Raw genomic sequence first — 26912 nt, 5'->3', positions numbered from 1 at the left:
AGCAAGGTATAACCACAGAAGTGTTTTAGAAATCAACACCATTCACCAGGAGACATAAAACTTATGCATTATTCATAAAATCTGCACTAAAACCTTCGTTGTCGAAAATGATTTGCCTACTGCTAGCAAAGATACAAACACTGTACACTATTGGACACTATTAATGTTTCTGTCTCAATGTATTCTTTAACCTATAGCTAGCTTGTTCTGTGAAATAGCATGCACACATTGACATAACATTATGGAACATAGCATCACCTGTAGAGTTTTAGAAGTCTATGTATTCACTATAGATTCACTGTGTGGTTAATAATACTTGTAATTGTACGTAAAATTTAATATCAGCAAGTGCACAGTGTTAACTATTGGCCAGAAAATGTTTTCCAATGTGTACACTAGGTAAGGCTACACATATTTGTGAAAAACTACATTCATACTGTTAAATAGACCAGTAATTAAAACTAGACTACACTTAGCTGCATTTCCCTCTAGTTAATATGCAAGGAAAGACATTGAGGAGCCTGAGTGTGCGGTATACAAAGTAATGATCATTATAAGCTAATTAGTAGACACAGGGCCGCCCAGAGAAATTAAGGGGCCCAGGGCAAAGAGTTAAAGTGGGGCCCTTGACCCAAGTTGTAAGGTGAAGACCAAAAAAAAAAAAAAAAAAGGTCACAACCTGCTGGCAATGACAATAACTACCCATCACCAACCATATCTCCTTATCTATAAGCTTGCTATACTGCTCCTCTGAAGAATACTGTGACTGCTCTATTAGAGTATTTAGATCTGACTGCTCTATTAGAGTATATCGATCTTTTAAACAGGTATTCAGGGGCCCTTCATGGGGCCTCCTGGGGCCCGGGGGCAAAATGCCCCAGTGGGCGGCCCTGAGTAGACAGGATGTGTTCTGGGAAAGTTAGGGTTAAACATTTCCAAACCTTAATAACAATTTTAACACTACTGGTGTAGTGCCACCGTGCACTTACAGTTGCAATTAAGTGTCTCCACAAAGAACTGGCTTCCAACAAATCTCTGTGAAGATGTTAGTATAGTTGAACAGGTAAACATTGCCATAAGATATAATATACTGGATGTTGATGATGACTATCACTCATCTTTATAGTTGTGCTGATTCCTTTCAGCTTTATGGTAGCTAATCATACAATACTGTAGTTATTATTGTGCTTGTAACTAGTGTAATCAATACAAATATACATAATCATAATTATGAAGTTTACATGAAAATTTTTATCACAAAAGTTTTTGGCACAAAAACAAAGCAAATTACGGTACTTAGTAATGTGTAACTTTATGAACTACAAAAACAACTTTGAGGTTCAAGATAAGTGAAACTAAGAACAAACTTATTAAGTCTATCAAATCTTTCTAGCAGACTGAAGTGCTGACCGTAAAGTAGCATCAAAGTTGGTGTTGTCTATTTTAGAGCCAGTAAAGTTGACATTAGTCACTAGTCCATTAATGTTGGAAAACTTTGTGCCGTGAAGAATGCAATCCTTAAAGTTAACATCTGATCCAAAAGAACAAGACACAAAAGAAGCACCGGTGAGATTACAGTTGATGAAGGACACTGGATGATCAAATCTGATGGACTTGAAGGATATTCTCTTCATACTTTTGTGCTCATACGAGACAACTTGCATAGAATGCAGAGTAATAGTAACACTATTACTGGGCTGGACAGCTGTACCAAATTGTTGTAAACCACTGAAATTATCTCCTCCCCATTGTCCAGATCCAGGGGCATGTCCTAATCCAAGGGAATGTCCTAATTGAGATGGATTAGAAGCACCATCTGCTTTGTATTTGCCAGATCCAGCCTTAAAATGAATTGTAATATCATTCTGAGATATAACATCAACTTCACGCAGCAGAGAATTAATTGCAGTAACAAGACCATCAAGTTGATAATATTTTGCATCATACAACAACCCCAGCAAACCATCAGCTGATTTGGGAAATGACTGGACTATATCTTTTCCATCCCGTAAATAGTCTAGGATGTATTTGAAGCGAGCTCCATCTCTATCAATGAAGAAACTACCATCATTACACTTCATGGTTTCTAAATCATGTCTGCCACTAAACATGACTCCTAACATTGATTCAGGATATTTGGTAAGTGTGGAACGTGAGGTTGAGTAACGTGTGCCCCCAACATTCAAGTCTATAACTTGTCCATGGAAGGCAAATGTACTATTAATCTTGGCCTTTTCTTCTTCCCACTTCTGTTTTTCTTCCTTGATTTCCTTTTTGTCTTCTTCTAATTGTTGCTTATCCTTTGCCACTTGTTCAACCACTTGTTTGAATATCCCAGTTGCAGTATCAATGTCACTGTTTAGCGATGACATTACTTGGTTAGTTTGCCCACATCTATGCAATGTAACAGAAGCATGCATTGATACCTCTAGTATTATTACTATGCAAAATTGGATGCAATTACAACACATCTTTTTATTGCATATATGTGACCGGATTTGACAAAAACGGGCTTCCATACACATCCAATTCTTTGACTTTAATCGCTTGTAACGTGACTAATCAGTATCCTATTACCTACAATTTTCACACAATTTTATCTTTACATTGAGCAATAACAGGTCAAAATTTGAAAGTGACAGCATACTGCTCCATTGAGTTATGGGTCTATAAAATGACAAAGTATGTGGAAGCCTGATTTTGTCAAATCCGGTCACATATAGCCTAAAATATGGCTATATTGACAGGCTGTATATGGAACTTGTATGGCTGCAGGTCTTCCTCATTTCATGGCTTTTTATTTTTATGATCCCTGCTCTCTAGTGATGCACCGACACTAATATACTAGTATCGGTGCGGCCTGTATCAGTATTGGCTCTCTATTTTGACAGTATCAGACTTGCATCGGTAAAGCTATAAATGCCCGATACCAACCGATACTTTACACAACATTCAATTACTTTTCAAGGTGGTGGTGTACATAGCGTATCGAACAGAGTTGAAAATAAGCCATGAATTCTTTGAAAGAAACCAGCCACTAATGTTATTACTTATTACTACTACAATAGAAACAGCAGTAAGCCACATAATATAAAATTCATTGAAGCCATAAACTATTGTAATTGATATCCACAAAACCAGTTGATGAGATTAGCAAATGTGTTTAGTAAGGTGGTTTATTAACTATTATTCAATTTACTAGCTGTTTCTTGTGAGAAATGCCTGTGGGGTAAAGTATTGGTATCAGATTGGTATCAGCCAATCCGATACCAATACTTTACCCCACAGTTGACATTTATAAAACAAATGTGACCTAATTTGAAAAAGGTTTTTTTGTTTTGCACATTGGATAGTAGAACATGTAGATATACCAGTTTGAAGTTTCAATTGATCATAGCTTGCTGTAGTGGTTGGTAAACTAAAGGTGTATATGTCATGTACTTTTCTAATGGTAAGCGTTGTGTTTGTGAAGCTAATCAGTGTGTAATTACCAAGATGGGCAGATTGGAACAAATGCAGGACCACACCAAAAAAAGTATATGACAGTAGATATAGACGACCACTGCTACTCATATATAATGCCTTTTGTGGATAAGGATAATCAAATGCCTTCATATATAATGCCTTCTTTTTCATTGAGCTATGCTGTAATACCATCATTCACACAGACACTTCTGTCACAGCATAAAAATAAAGAATTACGACAATTCACTAGGATTTTGAGTGATTAAATGGCAGGAACGTGTAAATCACCATAATCTCTATGCTATCATAATCCCTAGTATTTTAAAATATTATTATTAATTTAAAGGGACCAAGCAATAAAAAGTAGTGAACCAAAAGATGAACAATGTTATTACAGCAGGTGAGAAAATCCTACTTTGGCATGTTAGCTATAACAATTATTTTGCTCAATGCCAAAGTAGGGATTTTCCCACCGAGCTATGCTGTAATACCATCATTCACCTCTTGTTTCACTACATTTTATTGCTTGGATCCCTACTTCATTTTAAATTTAATTGTAAATAGTTTGTTTAGTTTTTTTGTTATAACACACAACTACACATGCATGCATGACTGTTCTATTAGGGTGACTGCTGAATTAGAGTATCTCAAGTGAGTCTTTCACCTACCACTTCCAGGGAACATGTCACTATTTCATATTTTCACTGTGCTAGCATTATAAATACAGCTAGACCAACAATAAGTGGTTTGGTCATCGTGATCGAGTAAATAGACTGTTAAGAGGTGTGATCTTGTTGAGAACTAGACATTATTAGTATAATTGTATCTAGGTATTATTTAGGCTGTTTTGTGTGCATTTAGGCCTTTTGATTTGTGCATGCGAGTAGTTGATGTAAATAAGTCAAATGGAGAATGTGTGGAGCTACGAGGCAAGTTAGTAGTCCAGTTCTCAGATGTCGCAGATTCTCTGAACTCCGCTAATATCCTACATTTGATGGTACTGTGACCAGGATAGCCTTGGGACAATGCTGGATTAGTCTTCTCCGTACATGTACTGTCTACAGATTTGGGATCATCTCTTCTAAACGCAAATGCGATTTTACTGAGGCAGTTGAATACTATTCGAAATGGTACCCAATAAGGCAAGCACTCTCATCTCATAGAACTATTGTTGTTGGCTTCCTTTGCTACACAGTGCGTGTTGATTTGCACACCTCCTCACTTGGGGTTAAAGGAGGTGCACAAATCACCACAGTTGTTTGTCTGTGATTTTGACAGGAATGTAGCTCAACTTTTCAGTAACTCTTCTCTACACCAGCACTTTTATCATTCTATAAAGAACAAACAAAAGCATGTATTGATTCGCTACAAAAATATTCGAGTTGCCAGATGACGGGAGTTTGATTTCACTAAAATCTTGCATCTATATACGTGCTTTGCATGCCAAAATACTATGAGCTACAAGTTGAGTTTTGAAAAGGTGTGCACAAAAGGTACAGTTTAGAAAGAGAAAATGTGCCAACATGTAGATTCGAACCCATGGCCTTAGCCAAGAATTCTACCTCTTAAACAGTTTGTGCTGTGGTTTTCAAAGAAATGTAGCTCAGCTACACCTTGGCCTTCTACGTACTGTAGAGAACGAATGGAAGCACGCATGAACTCATGATAATAATCTTACAGTACAGCCGGATGATGATTGCTTTGTTTTGAACAGCTAAATGTGTTGATACATGCAAGAACCAGAAAGTAAGTGGCATGACAGATGGATGGCTTTTCAGCTTTATCGGTAATACTGTATATTATGAATCATGGGAGATTAGCACCTCTTCACAAAAATATTGATCAGAAATCAGCCTCACAATAGCTTCATGGTGCCTTGGCAGGTAGAATCAAGCCCAAAAGTGTCTCCAGACCAGCCAAAAATGCTTCACATAGGTTGCTACGGAATTTTTGTAAAAATATATTTTCAGTGAAATTTTCTGCTGACTGCCTAACTGACTAACTAAAATGTCTTCAGACAAACATAACTCGATAAATGACTAAGGCTACGAGCTTGATTTTTATTACTTCAGCTGGACTGGTGCCTTTTGGCATACCACAGTACATACAACGCACGCATCATGGATTCACCATTGTCCTCCTCTGTATCCTATTTCTTGTGTTTACGGTGTAAGGCGTTGATTTGCGGTAGCACATGCATGGCTTTCCAGTGAATTGTCTGTGGTGACTGGATTGATTTCAGAAGGGCTGGTCTCCTATTCTTTGTTTAAAATGCTGTGCAATTCACTGAACATAACTGGAAATGAAGCAAAATGAGCAATCCACTTTTCACTAATTGATAATTGCGATGCGTGTTCAGATGAAAATATTTAGTCTAGCACCACTTTTTTGATGCAGTATGTGTGGGCTCACTAGTCATAATCATGTTATAAAAGTAAATACACAAGTAGAAATTCAATTAAGGTCTAATTCAGTCATGGCCAGTAAACTATAGATAGACTGAATTAGAGGTTAATGTCCACTAGTATATCTGCAGGCATAGGTGACCTCCCTTGTTTCTTTACTTTATATATATATATATATGTACCACTTTCACACCTCAGATCAAAGGAAAGCCAGTGCATATGTATCACACATTGCACTGACTCAAAATGTTAACGAGATATGTACCACTTTCACATCTCAGATCAAAGGAAAGCCAGTGCATATATATCACATATCACACTGACTCAAAATGTTAACGAGATAGTATATCTCGTTAAGGCAGTGCATATATCTTGTTACACACTGCCTTAACGAGATATACACACTGCCACCAGTGCGTATATCTCGTTAACTTGAGACATTGCATACCTAATAGGAGTGCACACTATATCCAGAAATCATCAGATTTTTTTGATGTAATACTGTTATCCTCTTCTCTTATATAGGGAATCAAGCAAGCTGTGATTGTGGGATTGAATTCTGTCAAACAACCTGTGATTGTGGGATTCAATTTTAATACATCAACAGTAGTTTGTTTTTTACTTTTGTAAATGTAGTAACATAATTAACACTAGTCTCTTAAAATTGCTATATTAGCAAAAATATAATCAAACTACTGTTTAATGTATTTGTTTGGCAAAATTCAATCCCACAATCACAGCTACATCCAATCACAGTTATATCCACAGAAGCATATATCAAACTGAAGCCCTACCCTCCACCCCTGTGGATCTACATATACTGACAGACATCTAAGTCTTGCCCGCCCCTGAGGCTTATGATGATGGTAGTTTGTTAGGCTAATTTATTGACACTGATAGGTGCACAGCGTAAGTCACTTATTATCGAACAACACATCGAACTTAACACACTAGGCAAGCTATGCAACAGGTAAACCCAATAAAGGCTAACTAAAGACTCACTGAGCTGTAATGACCAATGATACAACATTAATAAAGTGCTCCAGAGGCTGTAGTGGCTATGGGGTGGAATGAAGCAAACAAAAGTACTATTATTACAACAAACACCTATAATTTTTTACCACAACAACGTATGTACTTCTGGTTTGAGCCAATAGAGGAGACCTTATTCTCCTTGAGTACCAAAACCAGTAGGTCTCAAGTTATGAACAAAACAGTAGCACCTATAATAACCATGGTTTTAGTCTAGTCTGAATAACTCATAATTGGCACATTCAATCTCCATAAAATTTGTCACAGCCTGTTATCCAGTAATTGGATATCCCATAGAAACCTCAAAGTGATAGGGTAATTCCTTAGTCAGTAATTCATTGGAATGTGCGAAATGTTTGAAAGTTGGTCACTGAGTTCATTTCCTTGCTACGTTTTAACCTGTGTTGATGTGATTCCCAATTCCATGATTTCGCAACTAGAATCAACTGTCAACTTGATATCTTAAGAAGTGGTTAAATCTTTCATGCAGTGCAACTCGAGTTTTACTGGTATTTGCTTTCCCAGTGCAGAGAAGCCAAGTTAAGTTTACTACCCTGTGTTAGCGCTTCCACAGATTCTCAACTTCAAGAGCTAGGACTTCAGTTGCACCTTGGAAATATTCCTTTGCAAATACAGAATAATGATTACTCTAGTGCTGCCATAATATATCAATACATCGATAGTATCGATATAACAAAGTGGTGATATGATTTGATATAGCCAATCAGTTATATCGATGGTTGTGTGATACAGGGTCGGAGTCCAGAGATTTTGAGTGGCCCAGCCATCTATGGACTGCAACGGAGGTCATAGTCATACACACTATTTTTTATTGATCTGGTGTGATTTTTAGGTTATCTGCTTTCATGTGATAGTATGTGCTTGGAAGGACCTGAGTGATGGAATGTCTGCACTTTGCCTTATGAGTTCTAGATGCTCTTGGATTAACTTTTTATTTAGAGTAACACACTGGTTTAGGGAACAATAGTACAATTTATTATATGTGCTATTTGTTAAATGCATCAGTTGCTTGTACTAGGCCTTTTCAAGGCCCTCACATGCTGGATGGACCCATGAATAGCACATGTCACATTGTATAGCCTCGCTCAAAACACCTCTATTTGTACACTTCTTAATATAATGTCCACATGTGTCTGCATTTTTACTTTGTAAAATAGTGGCTGTACCAGGAGATATGGTGTTTCCTCATTTTCTATGGCATGCTGTATGTGCTAAGCACACACAGCATGCCAAGCTAGGGTGTTCTGGATGTATGCTCTCCCAGGGAAATTTTTGAAAATAGATGCTATGAAATGGCATCTGGAAGCTATTTTACTCGTAAAGCCTCTTTCTTCTTTTAACATCAAGGATATATCCTGGTAATTTGTACTACAGTACCATTTCATATCTAATTTTACTTTCAAAATTTCAGTAAAAGCTTAGTTAGTCCTTTGAATACAGAATATTGGGATGATTGTAATTGCTACTGCATGCATGACATGTATGATCATACTGTCAAGAAAGTGCTTTGCATACAAAAACAGTGTCATGGGGCACACTTTGGTGTCACAGAGCATACGTTTTGTGTGCAAAGCACATTTGGACTAAGTAGAAGAGCTAGTGGCTATATTTTATACTGAATGCTTTATTAGAGTATTGTGGTGACTGTTCTGTTAGAGTATATTATAATGACTGCTCTAGTTACTTGCAGAATTACAGATTAATAACTATTTCTATGATGAGACAGCGGAAATTAGTGTGCTAGGCCACTTTCTGCCTAGCTGTATTCAGAATTTCAAAAGCTTTTCTGACTTAATTCAGCTGTCTGTTACCACCAAATCTTCTATTTGATAGAATCTTGACGATGCAGCTAATACATGCATATCCTGCTCACAAAAAAAATTCTTGGCCCAGAACCAGGGCTGCCCAGAGAAATTAAGGGGCCCAGGGCAAAGAGTTAAAGTGGGGCTCCAGAAGCAAGGAAGTTTCCATTCTGATCATAACTTCACCCAAGCTGTAAGTTGAAGACCAAAAAAGTCATTACATGCTGACAATGACAATAGCTCCCTCACCAACCATATCTCTTTATTTATAAGCTTGCTACACTGCTCCTCTGAAGAATACTGTGACTGTTAGAGTATTTAGATATGACTGCTCTATTAGAGTATATCAATCTTTTAAACAGGTATTCAAGGGGCCCTTCATGGGGCTTCCTGGGGCCCCTTTCAGGCTGGGGCCCGGGGCAAAATTCCCCAGTCCCCCCCCTGGAATGGATACCTTAGTTTATGTAATAATGTAACAAATTTCTATTTTTGTACCCTGTAGTTTAAGTTTTTTTTGTTTATGTTTTTCCCCCTTTCTTAACCTTGTGTTTGCACGAGACTGGGGTCTCATCTTAAAGGTCCACTGAAATAGTACAATACACTTTGGCAATCCTTGCTACCAGTGGGATAGGTTGGTGCATGTGATTTAGTCAGTTTTTGTTTGTTTGTTTAGAAGATACAACACATTTTAGTGTATTGTGGTTTGTCAGTTATATTATGTCATAACGCATCAGACAAAGAAACTTTAGCTTGGTACGTGTGAGGTGCCATTAAAGCGGTGACAGAAGCATCCATGTACAGCTAGATTCGATTTAGTTTCATGTCATATCTAGCATAACAACTTAATACATGGTAAGAACTTGTACTGCAAGCAGTTATAAGCCAGTACATGAATTTATGCTGGTCTTGTGGAGAAGATTGCCGGCTCAAGAACGCCTGTTCAAGGGACTGTAAATCAACAGTACAGCAATTGAAACACATCCAAAGATATTTCTTAGATGTTTTGAATACATTTAAAGGTCCAATACAGCGGATGGATGTAGAGAAATTCAAGGAAAAACAATTGCAATAGTGCCACTGGCAAGACATCATCCCTTGCATTATCTCTACCAGGCGGAGAAACGACTCAGGAAAGTGTAATATAGATACCATTGTTTGTTTCATGGTAGCTACTGCTAGCCTAGCTTTGTAAACAAATTGAACTAATCTTACTTCAGTGAAGCATAATGAAGTGTAAGCTTTGATAACACGAAGCACACAGGCTGAGCTGCCACAAGCAACTACAGAACAACTCCGCTATTGTTTTCCAGCTGAGTGTTCAAGTACTCTTGGAACACTATGAAGTTGAAAAGGAGACCTTGGTATTGCCACCTCACATTAGACTTTCACTGACCTTTAATATTTACATGTTTCCTCATTTAATAATGATGGTTCTCTCTCTGTGCTGTTCAATAATATGTACCGGTGTTTGATGAGTGGTAAACAATTATATAGATTTTACTGTTTCGCGTATAACTCGCAGTGTACTGGTGATTTTACTTGGTACACAAAGAGACCAAAGGCTGTTCTGTTGAATAAAGCTTTTTCACCTCCTTGGCAACCATAAAATCCGCCATGTTTATGAACAAACAACTGCAGTGATAGTGGGCTTGTTTACATGTATCTGTGTTGTACTTTTAGGCTACTAAGTGAGCTTGTAAGTGTTTAGTTACTAACACAATCAATCCCTGAAGTTGTAAAACTGCTAAAAATCCACTCATCAACAAATTTGAAGACATCTTAGTGATTTCTGAATGCATCAGGTCAGTCCACATCCAGGGTGGTTCCCAAGGCCATGTACCACTTTCACACCTCTCCATGCCATTGCAAACTCCACAGCTAGTTAGTTACACTCATGCATTATCCATTCATGGCTATAACTTACTTCAGCACTACTTGGATCTGCTTTTCCTGACAAGGCTTGCACGTCATAACACGCCCGTACAAATCAAGCCCAGAAAAGTAGGTTAACAATACAACCACAGTATGGGTGGCATTGTATAGGGCAATTCAAGGGCTTTCTTTCATTGCATAGTGTAAGTCGCCAAATATTGGCAGGTACCAATTATCAAAGTGTACAAGCTACTGGGTATATGAAGGCTACCCAGTATTACAATGGGCTGTTATAACCTCTAAAACATTTCTTACAATCACTTTCATTCAGTGATTATTGTTGTTAAAGTGCTATGCAAGCTATGCTGATTAACCATGGAATTGCGTAAGAATAATTTTATATTGGAAACCAGTATACTTTTGCTTCTATCCTGAATATCTCTCAATGGCTGGCCTCATCTTCGTAAAACTTTTGTGAAACAGAGTTATCCAAGGGCTGCACATCCTATAAAATTTTACAAACTACCATAGTGGCATCATGGAGTTACACACAGAATCGCATGTTGTGTCAATACAGAAGTACAGTTGCCAATAATCGGTACTCCATGCCAGTAATTGGTGCAATAGGCATTGCGATTTTCCTTATAACAAGATGTTCACTCGCCTGAAATATTTAAATTTTCATGTGCTAAGAGACGAAGGACTGCTGTGTTGAATGGCTCAAACCAGAAATTCATGTCATTGAATTAAGGAATTACAATTGCGTGATGAAATGGTGCTGATAATAGGCAACTTACACTAGAGATTACGGATGCTAATGCTTGTACTTTTGTGTTTTCTGTATATAGTGCAAAACGAGTGTGCTTTATATTGGACAAGGGAATCACAAAGAATGACAAAGTTTTTTTAATTACCTTGTTTGATCAACCTAAAGTTGTGAATGCAGATATTACATCATTTTAATGATTAATTCTTCAGAAATAAGGGTAAAACATTGTAGTCTATGAAAAAATATAGCTATTAGACCATTGGTAAGGCCAGACAAACTTGTTTCTCATCCACAAAAATTAGGATTTCCATGCAGGTGGGAGGTCATTTTTCATTATCCACTATTAAAGAAAATACCCCAAATTAAGCTGTCTGTTACTATAAAGGCTAGGTAAAGCCTTTTTTTAAGGACTACATTTTCCCACCATTTCTGAGACACTTGCTGTGCTTTTATGAAACCTTTTAGTGTCTAGAAATCCTACAACTTTTCTTTTTGTAATATGAATTTTTTCATCATGCATCATGTGTAAAATGAATGATAATTGTTGCTAGTGGCATGTTGACGAATGAAGTTCAATCCATGTAACCTGGGCCAATCCTATCATGAAACCAACTAGAGTTGAGACAAATAAACCATTTCGAGACATCTGATGCCCAATTTGGGGCTCAAAAGCATGCTTAAGCTAAACTCAAGCCTGATTCCTTGTTTGAGATTGACTGGTGATAAGTGAAAGCCGCGAAGCCTTTTCCCTCACACTTACGTAAACGCTGTTGTACTGTGGCATAACACTTGAAAACGTTACCTTAAAAGGCAAGAACTCTTGATATATCAACCAGTTATTTGTTTGTGTATTTTGATACTTTAGGCCTTCAAAACTCTACGAAGCTATATATGATTGAGGAAGCAAACTACGACCGCTACAAGGCTATCAGAGCCGGACACAGAGGAACACTCATGAGACTTACAAAGGAAATCGATGACGTGCTAATAGTAGAAATGCTGAACGACGAACACCATCAGAAGTTGAAAGTTATACATCGACAGCTGGAGGCGAAGGCCAAGGTGTTAACTGAATTAGATAGTGACATAATGAAATGTTTTGTGAACTCAACAAGATTGAAAGAGAAGTTCAGGAAGCTGATATTATATCAGCCAGAATAATCGAATACAAGACAAAATCGAATCTGTTAATAAGCGACTGGCTATTGCTACTAGTACTGAGCCTACACGACCTACCTTGGACCCATCAGAGACTACTTTCACCTTTACCAGACCACGTCTCCCAAAGCTCACCTTGCCTACATTCAAGGGCAATGTTACACGCTGAACGTCCTTTTGGGACTCTTACAACTCTACTATACCCAGCAACACATAACTCTCAACCGCTGACAAGTTCAATTACTTACACAGTCTATTGGATGGCCCTGCTGCTCATTCCATCAAGGGGCTAACACTCATAGAGGCTAATTACAATTCAGCAATTGATCTTTTGAAGTCACGATTTAGGAAACCTCAGAAAATCATAGATGCCCACATAGAAGAGATTATCAAGATACATAACTGTACGATAGATAAACCTCAGATGCTCAGGTCAGTCTATAATCAGATTAATGCACATATAAGGGGGTTGCCTGCTCTTAATGTGAACTCTGACCAATATGGCAGCCTTTTAATTATGTCCAAGCTTCCAGATGACGTAAAGCTGAGAGTGGCTAGAGAAGCTACCGAGGTGTCGAAAATAGATGATTTGATGGGTGTTATTAAACAAGAAACAGAAACCAGGGAGGCCTGCAAGGGTACAAGGGCCAAATCTCAGGATAGACCTAACATCAGCCCTATTCACCACAACCCCACTGCTGGTACATTTGTCACACAGGGTACCGGTATACAATGAGCTTGTTGTTGAGGGAAACACTATTTGGCTTTCTGTGACAAGGTTAAGGATATTAAGGCTCGAAGGGATTGTCGTAGTCCAAGAACTTGTCACAACTGTCATCAGCGACACCATCAGTGCATCTGTAGTGCTCTATCAGCTGAGGCTGAGCCGTTTGTACCACAGCCAAATGAAACAGTGACAACCGATCCTAAGGACATTACCTCCACTTCTTTGAGCAATAATACCAACACACAACAATTCAAGGGTGGAGTTCTGTTGCAAACAGCCCAAGCTATTCCCTCTGATAAGACCTGTAAACAACAAACACTTGTCCGTGTCTTATTTGGTTGTGGCAGCCAAAGGTCTTATGTGACAGAGAGCCTCTGTGACAAATTGGGATTATCTCCTGTTTGGTCAGAGAGACTCCATTTAAACACATTTGGGGATGTGCAACACAGGGCCAGGAATTGTAAATTATTTAAGGTTTGTCTATGTAAACCAGGCTGTCCTGATAAAACTGAAATTCTTGCCCTCAGTTTCCCTGTTCTCTGCTCTACCTTACCTCCTGTTTAAAATATACACCAATATGCTCATAGTGGGTTTAGAACTAGTAGACAATTCAAGCTCCATGAGAGATTCGATTGATGTATTAGTAGGGTCAGATTTCTACTGGAATTTTGTGGGAAGTGAGGTGCGACAAGGACAAGCAGGCTGTGGCCCTGTTGCTATCAACAGTAAGCTTGGCTGGCTCCTATCAGGCCCTTTGGGTTCTGTTGACTATCATAATGTTACCTCTACCAATTTGATATTCACCTGCAGTGACAGCGTGCTGCTAATGCAAATGATGAACTTGTACACACTTTAAAGAGATTTTGGGAGATTGAGGCGATTGGCATAACTGATACTCCAGCTATCCAACCTTTAGTGAACCAGTTTTTTGATCATATTACATTTATTGGTGAACGTTATGAAGTAAACTTACCCTGGGGGGAAGGAAATTTGAATTTCTCTGATAGCTACATCCTGAGTCTCAATCGCCTGAGATCACTACACCGCTGCTTGTTAAGGGACCCTCCAATATTGGAAGAGTACAGTCGTATACTTCAGGAACAACTGTACAAGGGAATTATCGACAGAGTTCCAGATTCACAAAAGGGGTCTAATGCTGCACAGGAGACCATGGTTCATTATTTTCTCCACCATGGAATTGTACGGCAACACAGTAGTACTACCAAACTTTGCATTGTATATGATGGCTCAGCTAAGTCAAGTAAGGATGAGTGTTCACTAAATGACTGTCTACAAGTTGGACCGAATTTTATTCCGAAATTGTTTAACATCCTCATCAAGTTCAGATCGCACCCGATAGCTATCACTGCAGATATTGAGAAAGTTTTCCTCATGGTGGGAATTTCCAGTTCAGACCGAGACGTTCTAAGATTTTTGTGGTTTGAGGATCTGTTGAACCCCCAAAGTAACATTACCCAGCTGAGATTTACTAGACTAGTATTCGGATTAAGATCTTCACTGGTGATCTTTGGGGCTGTTATTTTGCACCACTTACAATCATACAAGGCTTTTCATTCAAATGTTAAAGAGCAGATAGAGGACTCCCTTTATGTGGATGATTAGAGTGGTTTTGATGACGGGTAGGTAACGACCTGAAATTTTGTAGATCATCTCTGAAATTATTTCTGAAAGATGAAATATTGCCTGAAATTTATGTAGTTTAAAAGATGAAATTTCACAATAGGGAAAATGTATCGAAAATTTACGGAATTTTACAGAGTATAAAATTTACAGATTTAGTAATTTGTGAATTTTATGGAGAAATTTAGCTGAAATGTGTCTTGAAAGATGAAATATGGGCAGTCATATTTCTGAAAGATGAAATATGGGCAGTCATATTTCTGAAAGATGAAATATGGGCAGTCATCTTTGAAATTTCGTAGACGGTTTTGGCTCGTTACCTACCCCTCAAGTTCTACAGTTTATGCATATGAAGAAGTTTGTGGATATTTGCTATACTTTGGTCATGGCAAAAATGCCAGCTGCTCTAGGCATGTCCAATACATTTTGATTGAAAAACCATTAAAAATTAAATTAATTATTGCGTACTGCCTACTTCGCGTCTGTTTAGTAATTTTCCGGGTGTGATACGTGTAGAGCAACTCTCTGCAAGTAAAATGATGCCTGAAGAAGTACAATTCACGGAAATTTTTGCTCGTCAAAATGGTCTAAACCAACTCGATGTAGCAAATTCTCCCATACATTTGTATTGGGCGTTTTGTGGGGTATGTTAAATAACGCATCAACTCATGACACGTGATAGATAATTCAGTTCCCGAAACAGCATTAGAAAGAGCAGTGAATAGTGATTAAAATGAGCTATAGAAGAAGGAAATCAGAGGAAATTTAGGCTCGTCATTTTAAGGTTGAAAATCACTTAGTTTTTCTATGGTAAATTGAATGGCAGATATTTGGAAGGAAAAGTGCTCTGAAGCCATTTCGACGTTTTCTCACTCATTAGCACCCATTAATCCTCACAGCACTTATGCTACAATGAAACCAAAGCATTGTGAGTTATCTCTGTGGGTTAGTTTGTAAAACTTACAGCCTTTCATGATTAAGCACAATAGTGTCCGTTTTTGTAGTAAACTTCTTCATATGTAGGATATTACGCCGCCGGGCTGTCAAATAGATATCCACTACTGATGAAAAAGCTCTATAGCCGTTCTGCGTGACGGTGACCGCGTTGTTGTAATAAGTGCTTATTGAAAAGTGCTAAAATTACGACTGATTGTTGTTCATATCAAGAAGTTTGCGGAAATTTGCTACGTTTTTGCTCCAGCCTCACCGATTTGTTCACTATAAAGTGGATAAATTCTATTGTACAGACACTTTATACTCACGTATCTTTTCACTCCAAATACGTATTTCAGATTCGCAAGTAGCATGAGAAAGAGCAACTCATGGTGAACAGAATGATACTAAATGAAGCTCGGTACACAAAAAACCCGCTCGTCATTTTGACAATACAGGAACACAATTGGTTTCAATACATTTCCTATGGGGCATTTTCACTATTCTTATAGATTCGATCATATCTCGTGACATGTTTGGATTTTTCAGGATTCGCTGCTAGATTCTGGTAGCCTATTCTTGAGCGTTTCTAACAAGCCATAGTGAGCACTTCCAGCGTAAAGTATATCTCGTCAAAACGATGCTAAAGTCGGAGGTAAAATATGCGGGCAATTCGGAGCGAGATTAAAGCTGTGTTTTGGCACGGAGTTCGTCGAGTTAGGTTTGACAAGCAACGCACGGCCAATCTTTAACTATAAATAACTTCCCACACTTAATCCAGTGCTTTAAAACTATTTTATTAATGAAACACTGTATGTGTGCAAAAGTTCTAGTACACCAATACATCTGTCATGAACTGGCACTATGGAAGAATAGCCAATCTTTGACGCTCAGTGCAGTAGAGATGTCCCAAAACCTATAAAATGAAAAATCAGCAACAGTAAAGCCTTTAATAAATGAAATATAGCAAGTTGAATCAATTACAGCTGCTTAATTGCTTTGATCTTGATTGGACAAATCACCTAATTAGTCATGTCAGCTGGCCTGAAAGTTCCGTTTTTGAGCAAAACTTCTTCATATGTATTGTTTCCATTTTTGTTTATATAAAAACATCACTAATGGCGACTTACGCTAACCCTTTAGTATATCTGGCTATGATCGTGTGCTGCGAGCTCGCCGTCGAGGTTTCTCTGCGGCCCAAACCCCAATGCAAGCTCAGCCTTGTTCTTGCCCTCCGTTACTAGTGATAAACACAAAAAAGTGACAAATACACTCACATGTTTTATAAACTAAATCCACAGTCCGATCGTGAGGAAAGAAAATCTCTGCGAGCTCTAAAGGTTTTTCAGGAGGCGTTCCCGAGTCACGTGTAGGCACACAAGCGTTCTACCAGAGGCACACCCACAAACCAGGCCCGTCCACTAATTAACAAGCGAGGAAGGCTTTAGTCTGGCGTAGCCGACCCGCGCGCGTAACGCGAGGGTCTGGTGACAGCCGCATTCAGTACCTGTGCCAGCCTTACGGAAAACTGGTGCGTCCAATCAGATCGCTTAGTGACCAATTAACAACATTCTATGACGTTATTCCGATTTGGCCACTGATTATGGCGAGCTTCTTATGTCTTTTCTACAACCAGCACAAAGGTAAGGGTTTGTAGAGAAAATAGACGTCATTCAAGTACAAGTACAGTAGCTGTCGCGCTCTGTTACCGGAAATTGTCCAAGTGTTTCGCGCGTATTTTCAAATTTAATTGCATTCCATCTGCACAGGTACTGAATGCGGTTGTCACCAGACCCTCGCGCTACGCGCGCGGGTCGGCTACGCCAGACTAGGAAGGCTTACCAACAACTTTATTTAATAAATAAATAAAAACAACTAACTTTCTACAGAAACGTACTATGAGAGGCGTATTTCCTGTCTTTTTCGAAGGGGGCAACAACTGTTCCAGCTACCCATCTGTAATAATATTATTTATTATTTCGAAGTGGATATTTAGCCGGCGAGTCACCGGTCACGGTGCAAATATTTATTTAGCCGGTCGTTTGTTGGGAAGTGTCACCTATAACTCTAGTATCAAACACACTAGTTGTATGAAGGTAAGATTTTGGGTGAGTTCGAGGCGAGCTAGGGTTGGAGCGAGCGAAGCGAGCGTCCTTTTTGTGTCCCGATTTTTTTAAAGTTTTTTTTAAAAATTGCAATGACCGGCTAAATATCAACAGCCTTATTATTTACCCAGCTGTTAAACCGGGAGCATATTATATATAATTCTGAAGAACAGCCTTGGCTGATGCTGTCATCCCTGTAATTAAAAAAAAATTTGTCTCTCGTGACCAGACCGCTTTTTTCCGCACGGTGCTTATCGATTGGAAATTATAAGCGACCGCTCTTTTTTCGGAGCAGGCGCTTATAATTTCCAGTCGATATGAGCCGTGCGGAGCGAGGTGCGGAGTGGCCACGCGAGACTAGGCAACAATGATTTGGCGAACGAATTTGTATTGGAATCCCGGGTACTTGTCTGTATTTTTTTATTTATTATCTAAACTAAAACAGCCAAGCTGTAAAAAAAGAGTGCGGCCCCCAAAAAGGCATGATAATTCAGCTGAATTTGCATTGCCTCCTCCACGTTTCACTAGGATTCGGCACCAAATTCACCTGAATTGTCATTATTAAATTTTTTGCCTTTAACCTACCACCACAGCCATTTCTTGGCCGCCACCTTGGATTTCACATCTTTTTTTTGGGGGGGGGGGGGGGGGGGGGGCGCACTATTTTTTACAGCTTGGTTGTTTTGGTTTAGATATCGCTTCTTTTTGTATTGCAAGCCACAAAGCCGGCCATCAACTGGCTTTGGTGCTTCCTTTTAACTTGTTTTTTTCTTCTTCACCGTGGGAATTGTGGAACAAAAGCCAGAAGCAATTATGTGTATACCTTTTTGTCTGATTAAATATTTGTATATTTTACACTGAATGATATCACATGTAATAAGGCGATTTCTTACATAACCGAACTGTAGCTGAAACTCTCATTGTTTGTAGTTTGAACTCTTTTCAGTGTGACTTGTTTCTAGCTGAACTCTTTACATGGTGATCTATTTCCACATATTTCTACAGGGTGATTTGTTTGTAGCTGATCTCTCTATAGGGTAACTTGTTTGTGGCTGATCTCTCTACAGGGTGACTTCTTTCTAGCTGAACTCTCTACTTGGTGACTTGTTCCTAACTGATCTCTCTACATGGTGATTTGTTTCCAACACATATTTCTACTGGGTTATTTATTTGTAGCTGATCTCTATACGGGTTACTTCTTTCTATCTGATCTCTCAACAGGGTGACTGCTCTATTAGAGTATCTCGATCTCCCACTTCCTACACTAAGTTGGATTATGTGTTATAACTCTGTGGCTTTAAGTCTGATTCTTCTAGCTACATCATTGAAGAACCTTTCTAAGATGATTACTCCTTCTGTACAGCTTAAAGTATTAGCTACTCCAAGCAGTTTTTCCGGTAGGCATGGAAAGTGGTCGTTATTTTTATAGGCTAATCTCGATTGCATAATTGCTACACACTGTTAGTATTTTTGCTGTATCTTCTTCATGTGCCATTTGGTCGCAACACCAAAGACATGTACACTTGCTTGGATATCTGACAACACAACTGGCCTACAAAAATCAACAAATGGGCATTAAATACAGTATGCTTAAAAACTGGATACTGGAAAACATCTTTATAAGCACGACATGTAAACTGACAGGGTATTAGTTTGGTTCCATGGCATCATAACAGTACCCCTGATCCAGAAATAATAAACAACTATATTCCTTAGTACAAACATAGACCGACCTGGAAATTCACTACACCCTTGATGTCACTACAGTCGATCCATGTACAGTTGACAATTGAGAACTATAAAGAGAATACACAATTCCTCTGTATGTAAACTGATCTGAAATTCATGACTTTCTACCTGGTATATGTACCACGGTATAATGTGGTCATAGTATATGCAGTAGCAGTTGGGTGTGGTACAGTTGGATGTGGTGCAGTTGGATGTGGTACCACATCCAACTGCTACTACATATACTATGACCACATTACCTGTAAAAACCAACAGGCGACATTAAATACAACACACCCAAAATCTATGTCACTTTTTACACAGATGACACATTTGAGGATTTACAAGTTGGCCCAGCAGTGACCTTACTACACAGTGTCCTGATTAGACAGGTTTCACTGTACGTACATAATATTTAGTTATTTAGACCAGTATGTAATGTGAAATAGTATTGTTTTGTACAAGCATCATGTACATTAGCTTATTTCTTCCACCTACAATTCCAGGACTTCTAAATTGGCACTATAAAGTGACAATACTGAAGTAAATCTTGTCGACAATCCATCCATGAGATAATTCCAAGCCGGATGGTATTTGCTGCTACTCAAGTTGTTACCATCAGAAGTGTCAGCTTGGTCTCAGTGACTTTGCACTAGTCAGTGCAGACGCCTGACAGTTTAAAAACCAATCGCATACATGTGGTTAATCAGTGTGAGGTGATGTGGTACTTTACATTAGTCTCGCGTAGCCAGACTCTTTTCTTTCTTTTGTGTGGGGGAGGGGAAGAAAAGGGTCTGGTGAACGTAGTATAGCATCATTGTTGCCTTGGGCTATCAGAAGATTGTGGGGATTCTAATGCGCAGCTTCCAAATTGTTGTTTGGTGCAAATGACGTGATCTGCTCCATTTGTGTCCTGTTACCTTAGATATTTCAGTAGTAGCTATGGTAGCAGGATGCAAATGATGCAAATAATAGCAAATAATAGCAAATCACTTCATTCATGCCATAGATCAAGACACACGGTATGTGTCGTGCGGCCCAAGAAGCCGGCGCGCAACACCCGTGAGTATCTGATTGACAGGAAGAACGAAGACGCAATTTTCGCACCTCCGTAGCTCAGTGCTGCCTTGGACGGTTTTGCTGTGGACACGCGCGCCAACTTCAGTACCCCATATACCAAATTTGAGCGAAATCGCTTCAGGCGTTTCCAAGATATGCAAATTCAAAAATTGGCTTAGTTTCTTCGTTTTTTCTTTCTCTTTTCGCACACTTACACAAACTGCTATAAAACGCGAACGCTATAGCTATCCTATTGTCTTGAAATTTGGCACACAGAAGGGGGTATAACGGCGCATCTCGGTACCAACTTTGGCTGGAATACGATAAACAGGCAAAGAGTTATTAGCGATTATTCACGAAAAATAACACCAATATGTTGTCACGCCTACAGGGTAAACCACTTATGGAAAGAAGCTGAAAATCGGTGTGTGAATAGGTTAACTATTGAACCTCAAATCTTTTGTGGTTTGAAAGAAATCGAGCTAAAAATCAGGAAGATACAACGAAAAAACCAATAGTGTGTAACAATTATGCAATCGAGATTAGCTCAGTAATAAAAAACGACTACTTGTCACGCCTAGCTACCAGAAAAACCGCTTGGGGTACTGCTTTGAAAATCGCTGTACAGATGGAGTAATCATCTTAGAAAGGCTCTTCAGTGGTGTAGAAGAATCAGACTTAAAGCCACGGAGTTATAACACGAAATCCAACTTGGTGTAGCAAGTGCGAGATCGAGATACTCTAATAGAGCAGTCATCCTAATAGAGCAGTCACTCTAAAGAGAATTCAAGAGATCAGCTAGAAACAAGTAAGCTGTATAGAGTAAGCTACAAACAAATCACCCTGTAGAGAGGTCAGTAACAAACAATTCACTCTGTGGATAGATTAGCTAGAAGAAGTTACCTTGTAGGGAGTTCAACTACGGAAAGAGATAGCTATATAATTCAGCTAGAAGAAGTCACCTTGTAGAGAGTTCAGCTACAAAGAAACCACCATGTATAGAGCTCAGCTACAAACAAATCGCCCTGTAGAGAGATCAGCTAAAAGAAGTTACCTTGAAGAGAGTTCAGCTACAAAGAAACCATCATGTAGAAGTTCAAATACAAACAAGTGATCCTGTAGAGACATCAGCAAGAAGAATTCACCTTGTAGAGTTTTCAGTTACAAAGAAACCACCATGTAGATAATTCTGTAATAAATATACATATTATGTATATATATATATTATATATATATATATATTATATATATATATATATATATATATATATATAATTTGTACATTTACTGATAAATTAGAAATATTTAAAGTATTTAACTTCTGCTTCATCTTTTCTTCTTCCTGTGGTAAAGAAAAAAAGATAGGTTAAAAAAGTCCCAAAGCTGGCCATATTGGGGTATACAACTACAAAAAGAAGTGAAGTCTAATCCAAAACTGCCAAGCTGTAAAAAAAGAGTGTGGCCCTCAAAAAGGCTAAAGATGTGAAATCCAAGGTGGCGGCCAAGAAATGGCTGTGATGGTAGGTTAATGGTAAAAATTTTAATAATGACAATTCAGGTGAATTTTGTACCAAGGATTTCGCATCTTTTTTCACCACAGCCTTTTTGAGGGCCGCACTCTTTTTTTTACAGCTTGGCTGTGTTGGATTAGATAGTATATTCCCCTAGTATATTCTATGTAGAATATACTATCTATGTACTGTAAAAACTGGCAAATCCTTACAAGAGTAGTATGCACCCCATATTATTCACACTAATAATAGTGTGACCACACATGTACAGCTGAAAAAAGCACTTGTGCATTCAGGAGTGGAAGAGAAGAATGTGATGGTTTTATTATCAAAGTCAACCACTCATCATAGTATTATTGTGAAATATTACATCATCTGCAGTATCACAATTGGTGTAACATTCCTGGAATGTCAACAATATACAAACAGTACACAATGCTATTAGCCAGTCAGCAACTTACTGCTTTCAAATCTCTACTTACACATTGTTTCAAAATGTATATAAAACCTATATCACCAAGCCTGGAGTTTGATTGTGGGTTTAATTTCACTCAACTGAGGCTACCTTAAGATATGTATGGGCCCCCACTGATCATCAGTATACTAATTTTTACTGTTAACTGGATTAATCTAATGGAAATTCTATGAGTTTACGTTAATCGAGAGTAAATTTACTCTTCGTTAATGCAAATTGGTTACTTTATTGATACAAACATACCAGCTTTGTTCATTGACTTGAACTGTCACTACAATAAAATGTGTATTTGTGCATACCACACACACATCACATACTTTGGTGGAGTATGTTATGCATGTGTAGGAGATGATGGTTCACATTTGCTAACTAATGGGACAAATGGGTTCACATTTGCTAACCAATGGACAAATGTGAACTATCATCTCCTACACATCACATACACCACAGGAGTGCATGCTATGTACAACACATTTAGAGCATACCACATATGCACAAATACACGTTTTATTGTAATGTGTCTGTGTAATGGATTAGCACAAAATGAATTTATTTATGTTCTATACCATATGCATATTTTGTACCGTACGCATATGGTATATACCATACACGTACGGTATGATTTTCCGTACCATACGTGTACGGTATAGACATACGTGTATGGTATAGACATACGTGTATGGTACGTACCACATGCGTATTATGCCTTTTCTCAGTACCTTGCCATCACCTAGCTACAATGGGCTGTCTTTACAAGCATTTCTAGCTGAGTAAACTTAGTACACAACATAATCTGCTTACTACTGAGCTGTAACTATAAATTTATTCATCAGCACACACATGCATTTTATCCTTGCCATGCCCATGCATTTCCCACTATAGCTAGTCCTATACTGATGTACCTAAATCTTATAGTGTACATGATTTCACTTTGTCAGCAGAACTTCACATGAATGGTACTGTGCATGTATGCTACTTTATAGCTATCAGAAGCATGCAGATGGTCTCATACTCAATTATAAATGTGGATAACTGACAATTTACAACACAATTGGGTAAATAAGCAAGGAGAGCAATTACAGCATGCATGGTAGCTAGTAAGTTCTAACTGAATTATACATAATACTGCTTGTGCAAAGCTAATAACTTGAAAAATGAACTTTGTAAGTGTCATCAGTTGTGCAACATGGCTCCTTTGCATTTTTATATACTATGTACACTCTTCTTCTTTTGAGGATCCAATTTCTTGTTTACGTACTTTTCTTGTTTATACATACTGTAAATAGTACCACCACTCACATTCATCACACTGGACCTACAGCACAAATTAATGTGGATGTTGTTAACTTTAAAGAGTACATTCAGATAAGAGTAGCTAAACACATTGTCTTCCCATCCACAAGCATGACAGTAAGTAGTGAGTAGCTATACAACACACTTAACAATTAAACAATGCTAGATAATATACATTCATTACATTAGAATTCATAAACTCACCATAAATCTCTGCCATGTTATGTTTTCCTGTAGGCAATTATACATGCCTCATTCAATAGCAAAGATTCAACAAATTTTTTAAAAAATTATTGCACAATTAATTACTATGCACATCAGTCTTAGAGTATAGCATGCATGTCTAATATTGCTATAAGCTACTGCCATGCAGGTTTACATTAATTTGCAAACTGAAACATTACTTTCTCTACAGTTATATCTCTTTGCTACCTCCCTCAATGTTATTGTATCAGCATTCTCCAGGTCTTCCTCTGTTTCAGCAATCCTTACATTGTACTTCTTGAGCTCATCTGATTGAAATTGTCTGCTCAACACTCCTTTAGTGCCACCAGGCATAAATATCCATTTTCAAGTGGAAGTGTACTAACAAATTAAAGGTAAACAATAAATTATATGTAGCAACAATAGAATAAAATATTTAATGAAATAATATACATATATATATATGCCTGAAAAAATTGGCTCGATTTGCCAATGGATGCAAATTATTTAATATGGTTGCTATGTTTTAACCAATCAGAATGTAGTGTATTTATATGGACAATTATATCAAAATCTTATGTTTATATTTAGCTAAAATGACACCTCTACGGGCTTAGTGTTTATATCACTATGCATTCCAGTTATATTCATTGAAAAATTGTGAATATCAATATGCTGGTACAATTCTACAGCCTAACAGAAATCCATGTCTTTTGTCCTAAATAGCGCTTTAGAAGATCAGACTTCAAATTTCAGTTTCTGAGTAAGGCAAGGAGCATACTGCTCTTGTTTTATGTTGAAAGGATAATTGGGCACCTTTAAACCCAAACACATTTTTACAAAGTTCATATATACGAGTATAGAGAAGCCCCTAGTAGAGTTTTTGGATAATATCGCTCTATAGCTTTTAATTATTGTACTAATCTTTGACTATCTTCAGGTGTATTTGTAAACGCATATGTGTGGGTGTTGTTCTAATTGTAGGGAAGCATAGGCTCTTGGGCAGACTATTTATAGGCAAAACAGACCACTGTATATTATTAATCAATAACTGAAAGTACATAATAACAACTAACTCTTACAACTACAGTACACAATATTAATATTACATGTATGCATAAATTACATTATATTACATCATTACATTACATCATTAACTCTATTACAGATATGAAGGAGGAATAGCATTATGTAATAATGGCCTAGTTTTTGAATTTTCATTGTATCAATTAAACAATGGACCATGAATTCAATAGGAAGCAATATATGTGTAGCAATTGCAGCCACAATGTACTGTGTGGAAGAAACAAAAAGTAAAATTTGCCATATGTTCTCAGTGTGTGCAGTTGCTATGCAACAACTAGATAATTTGTGACCGGATTTGCAAAAAGGTACCTTTTTCACACACAAAATTTGACCCTGCATGCATATTTTGAACTTTGGGGTTTCATGAACATATACCTTATAATTGCCTGCAATTATCCATGAGTGTACAGTAGCTACTAGTATCTAGCAGCATTTTGATACTAAGAGCAAGTTTATCAGTGTAAGGAGTCAAGTGCTACACCATTTTGTTTGCTGGTATGTAAAATGTGTGGAAAAGGTACCTTTTCACAAATCTGGTCATTTTAACTCAACTATTCTAAAGAACGTACAGTATACCAGCTTGTGTACTTTCAAATCAATAGCATTTCCACTGTGGAGAAATGAAGTCATTTGTTATAAAAATGCAAGATGGAAATCCATGACAAATAAGGCAGTAGACAGCCAGACGAGTCAATAAATCAATATGTAAAAAAGTCAGAAGACATCAAGAAAATAATCTACAGGCGCTTACATAAACCATCATAATTATATGGGTGATGGCTCTATTGTATTTTGTAGAACTGTCAGATACTTTGATGAAATGAAATGTTAAACAGACAACGAGATCATAGATTATACACCAATGACTATGTATAAATTAAGACTTATTATATTTAATCCCCTTCCTTTGATTTATACTTTTCAGACTTATACTGTATGCAGCTAGGTGTTATCATATTTTTCGTAAAGCTTCCAACCCAGACGATTGACCTTTATTAATTTTGACTATGTAGAATTCCATCAGATCCTACCAGATCAGCAGGACTTAACACAATTCAAGACTGGATCTGCCAACAGCAGGGGCGGATATGGGGGGGGCCAAGGGGGCTGTAGCCCCCCCCCTTTCCTTTCTAAGTTAGACTTGGCCAATAAAACCCCAACTCTTCTATGTATATCAAAAGCAGACTTATTTCAGGAACTGTGCATCACTACCAACACAAATAATGTACCTATTGTTCAACTCTGTTCCAGGAGAGTATAGCTTCCTTTTCCTCAACAGTTCTTCAAGAAAAGGTTTCGATTGTGGGTTACATTCTTAGTTACAAAAGTTTTAATTGTGGGTTTTGTTTTATTCAGATAATTAGTAGTGTTTTCCACTATAGCTATAAGAGGTGATTAGTGTGGTTTTTATATTTTAAAATGAATTGATTATATGATTCAATGTTAGTTGGTTTAATTGGATAGAGTTATCAGCTTCAATATAATATATATTATGTAGTTACCAACTCAGGCATTTAGCAAGTTTTAAGGCAGCTATAGCACTTTTGTCTATGAACATAAAATCTGTATCAGTTACTTTCTGATATGACCCCATGCTGTGGGTTATAGTGCTGGTATTTGTAGCTA

The 26912-nt window shown here is 37.8% G+C and overlaps 1 protein-coding gene across 3 annotated transcripts; it reads right to left on the bottom strand.

Moving 5' to 3' along the window:
* Positions 1–1193: 1193 nt before the first annotated feature.
* Positions 1194–17195, bottom strand: LOC136238607 (uncharacterized). Of its 3 annotated transcripts, none has more exons than XM_066029170.1 (2): positions 17103–17195; positions 1194–2394 (listed from the first exon to the last, which is right to left on the bottom strand). In XM_066029170.1, the coding sequence occupies exon 2, from the start codon at positions 2370–2372 to the stop codon at positions 1380–1382; it is 993 nt and encodes a 330-aa protein (XP_065885242.1). In that variant the 5' UTR covers positions 2373–2394; positions 17103–17195; the 3' UTR covers positions 1194–1379. The 3 variants fall into 3 exon arrangements, 2 of the variants coding, with proteins under 2 accessions (XP_065885242.1, XP_065885243.1); XM_066029171.1 differs by lacking the exon at positions 17103–17195 and adding an exon at positions 12773–12830; XR_010693086.1 differs by lacking the exon at positions 1194–2394 and adding an exon at positions 16050–16741.
* Between the last annotated feature and the right edge of the window lie 9717 nt (positions 17196–26912).

Source organism: Dysidea avara, chromosome 11 (genome assembly GCF_963678975.1).
Source record: "Dysidea avara chromosome 11, odDysAvar1.4, whole genome shotgun sequence".
NCBI classification, from domain to species: domain Eukaryota; kingdom Metazoa; phylum Porifera; class Demospongiae; order Dictyoceratida; family Dysideidae; genus Dysidea; species Dysidea avara.
The sequence above is the reverse complement of the archived record's forward strand: the minus strand, read 5'-3'. Positions and strand labels throughout refer to the sequence as shown.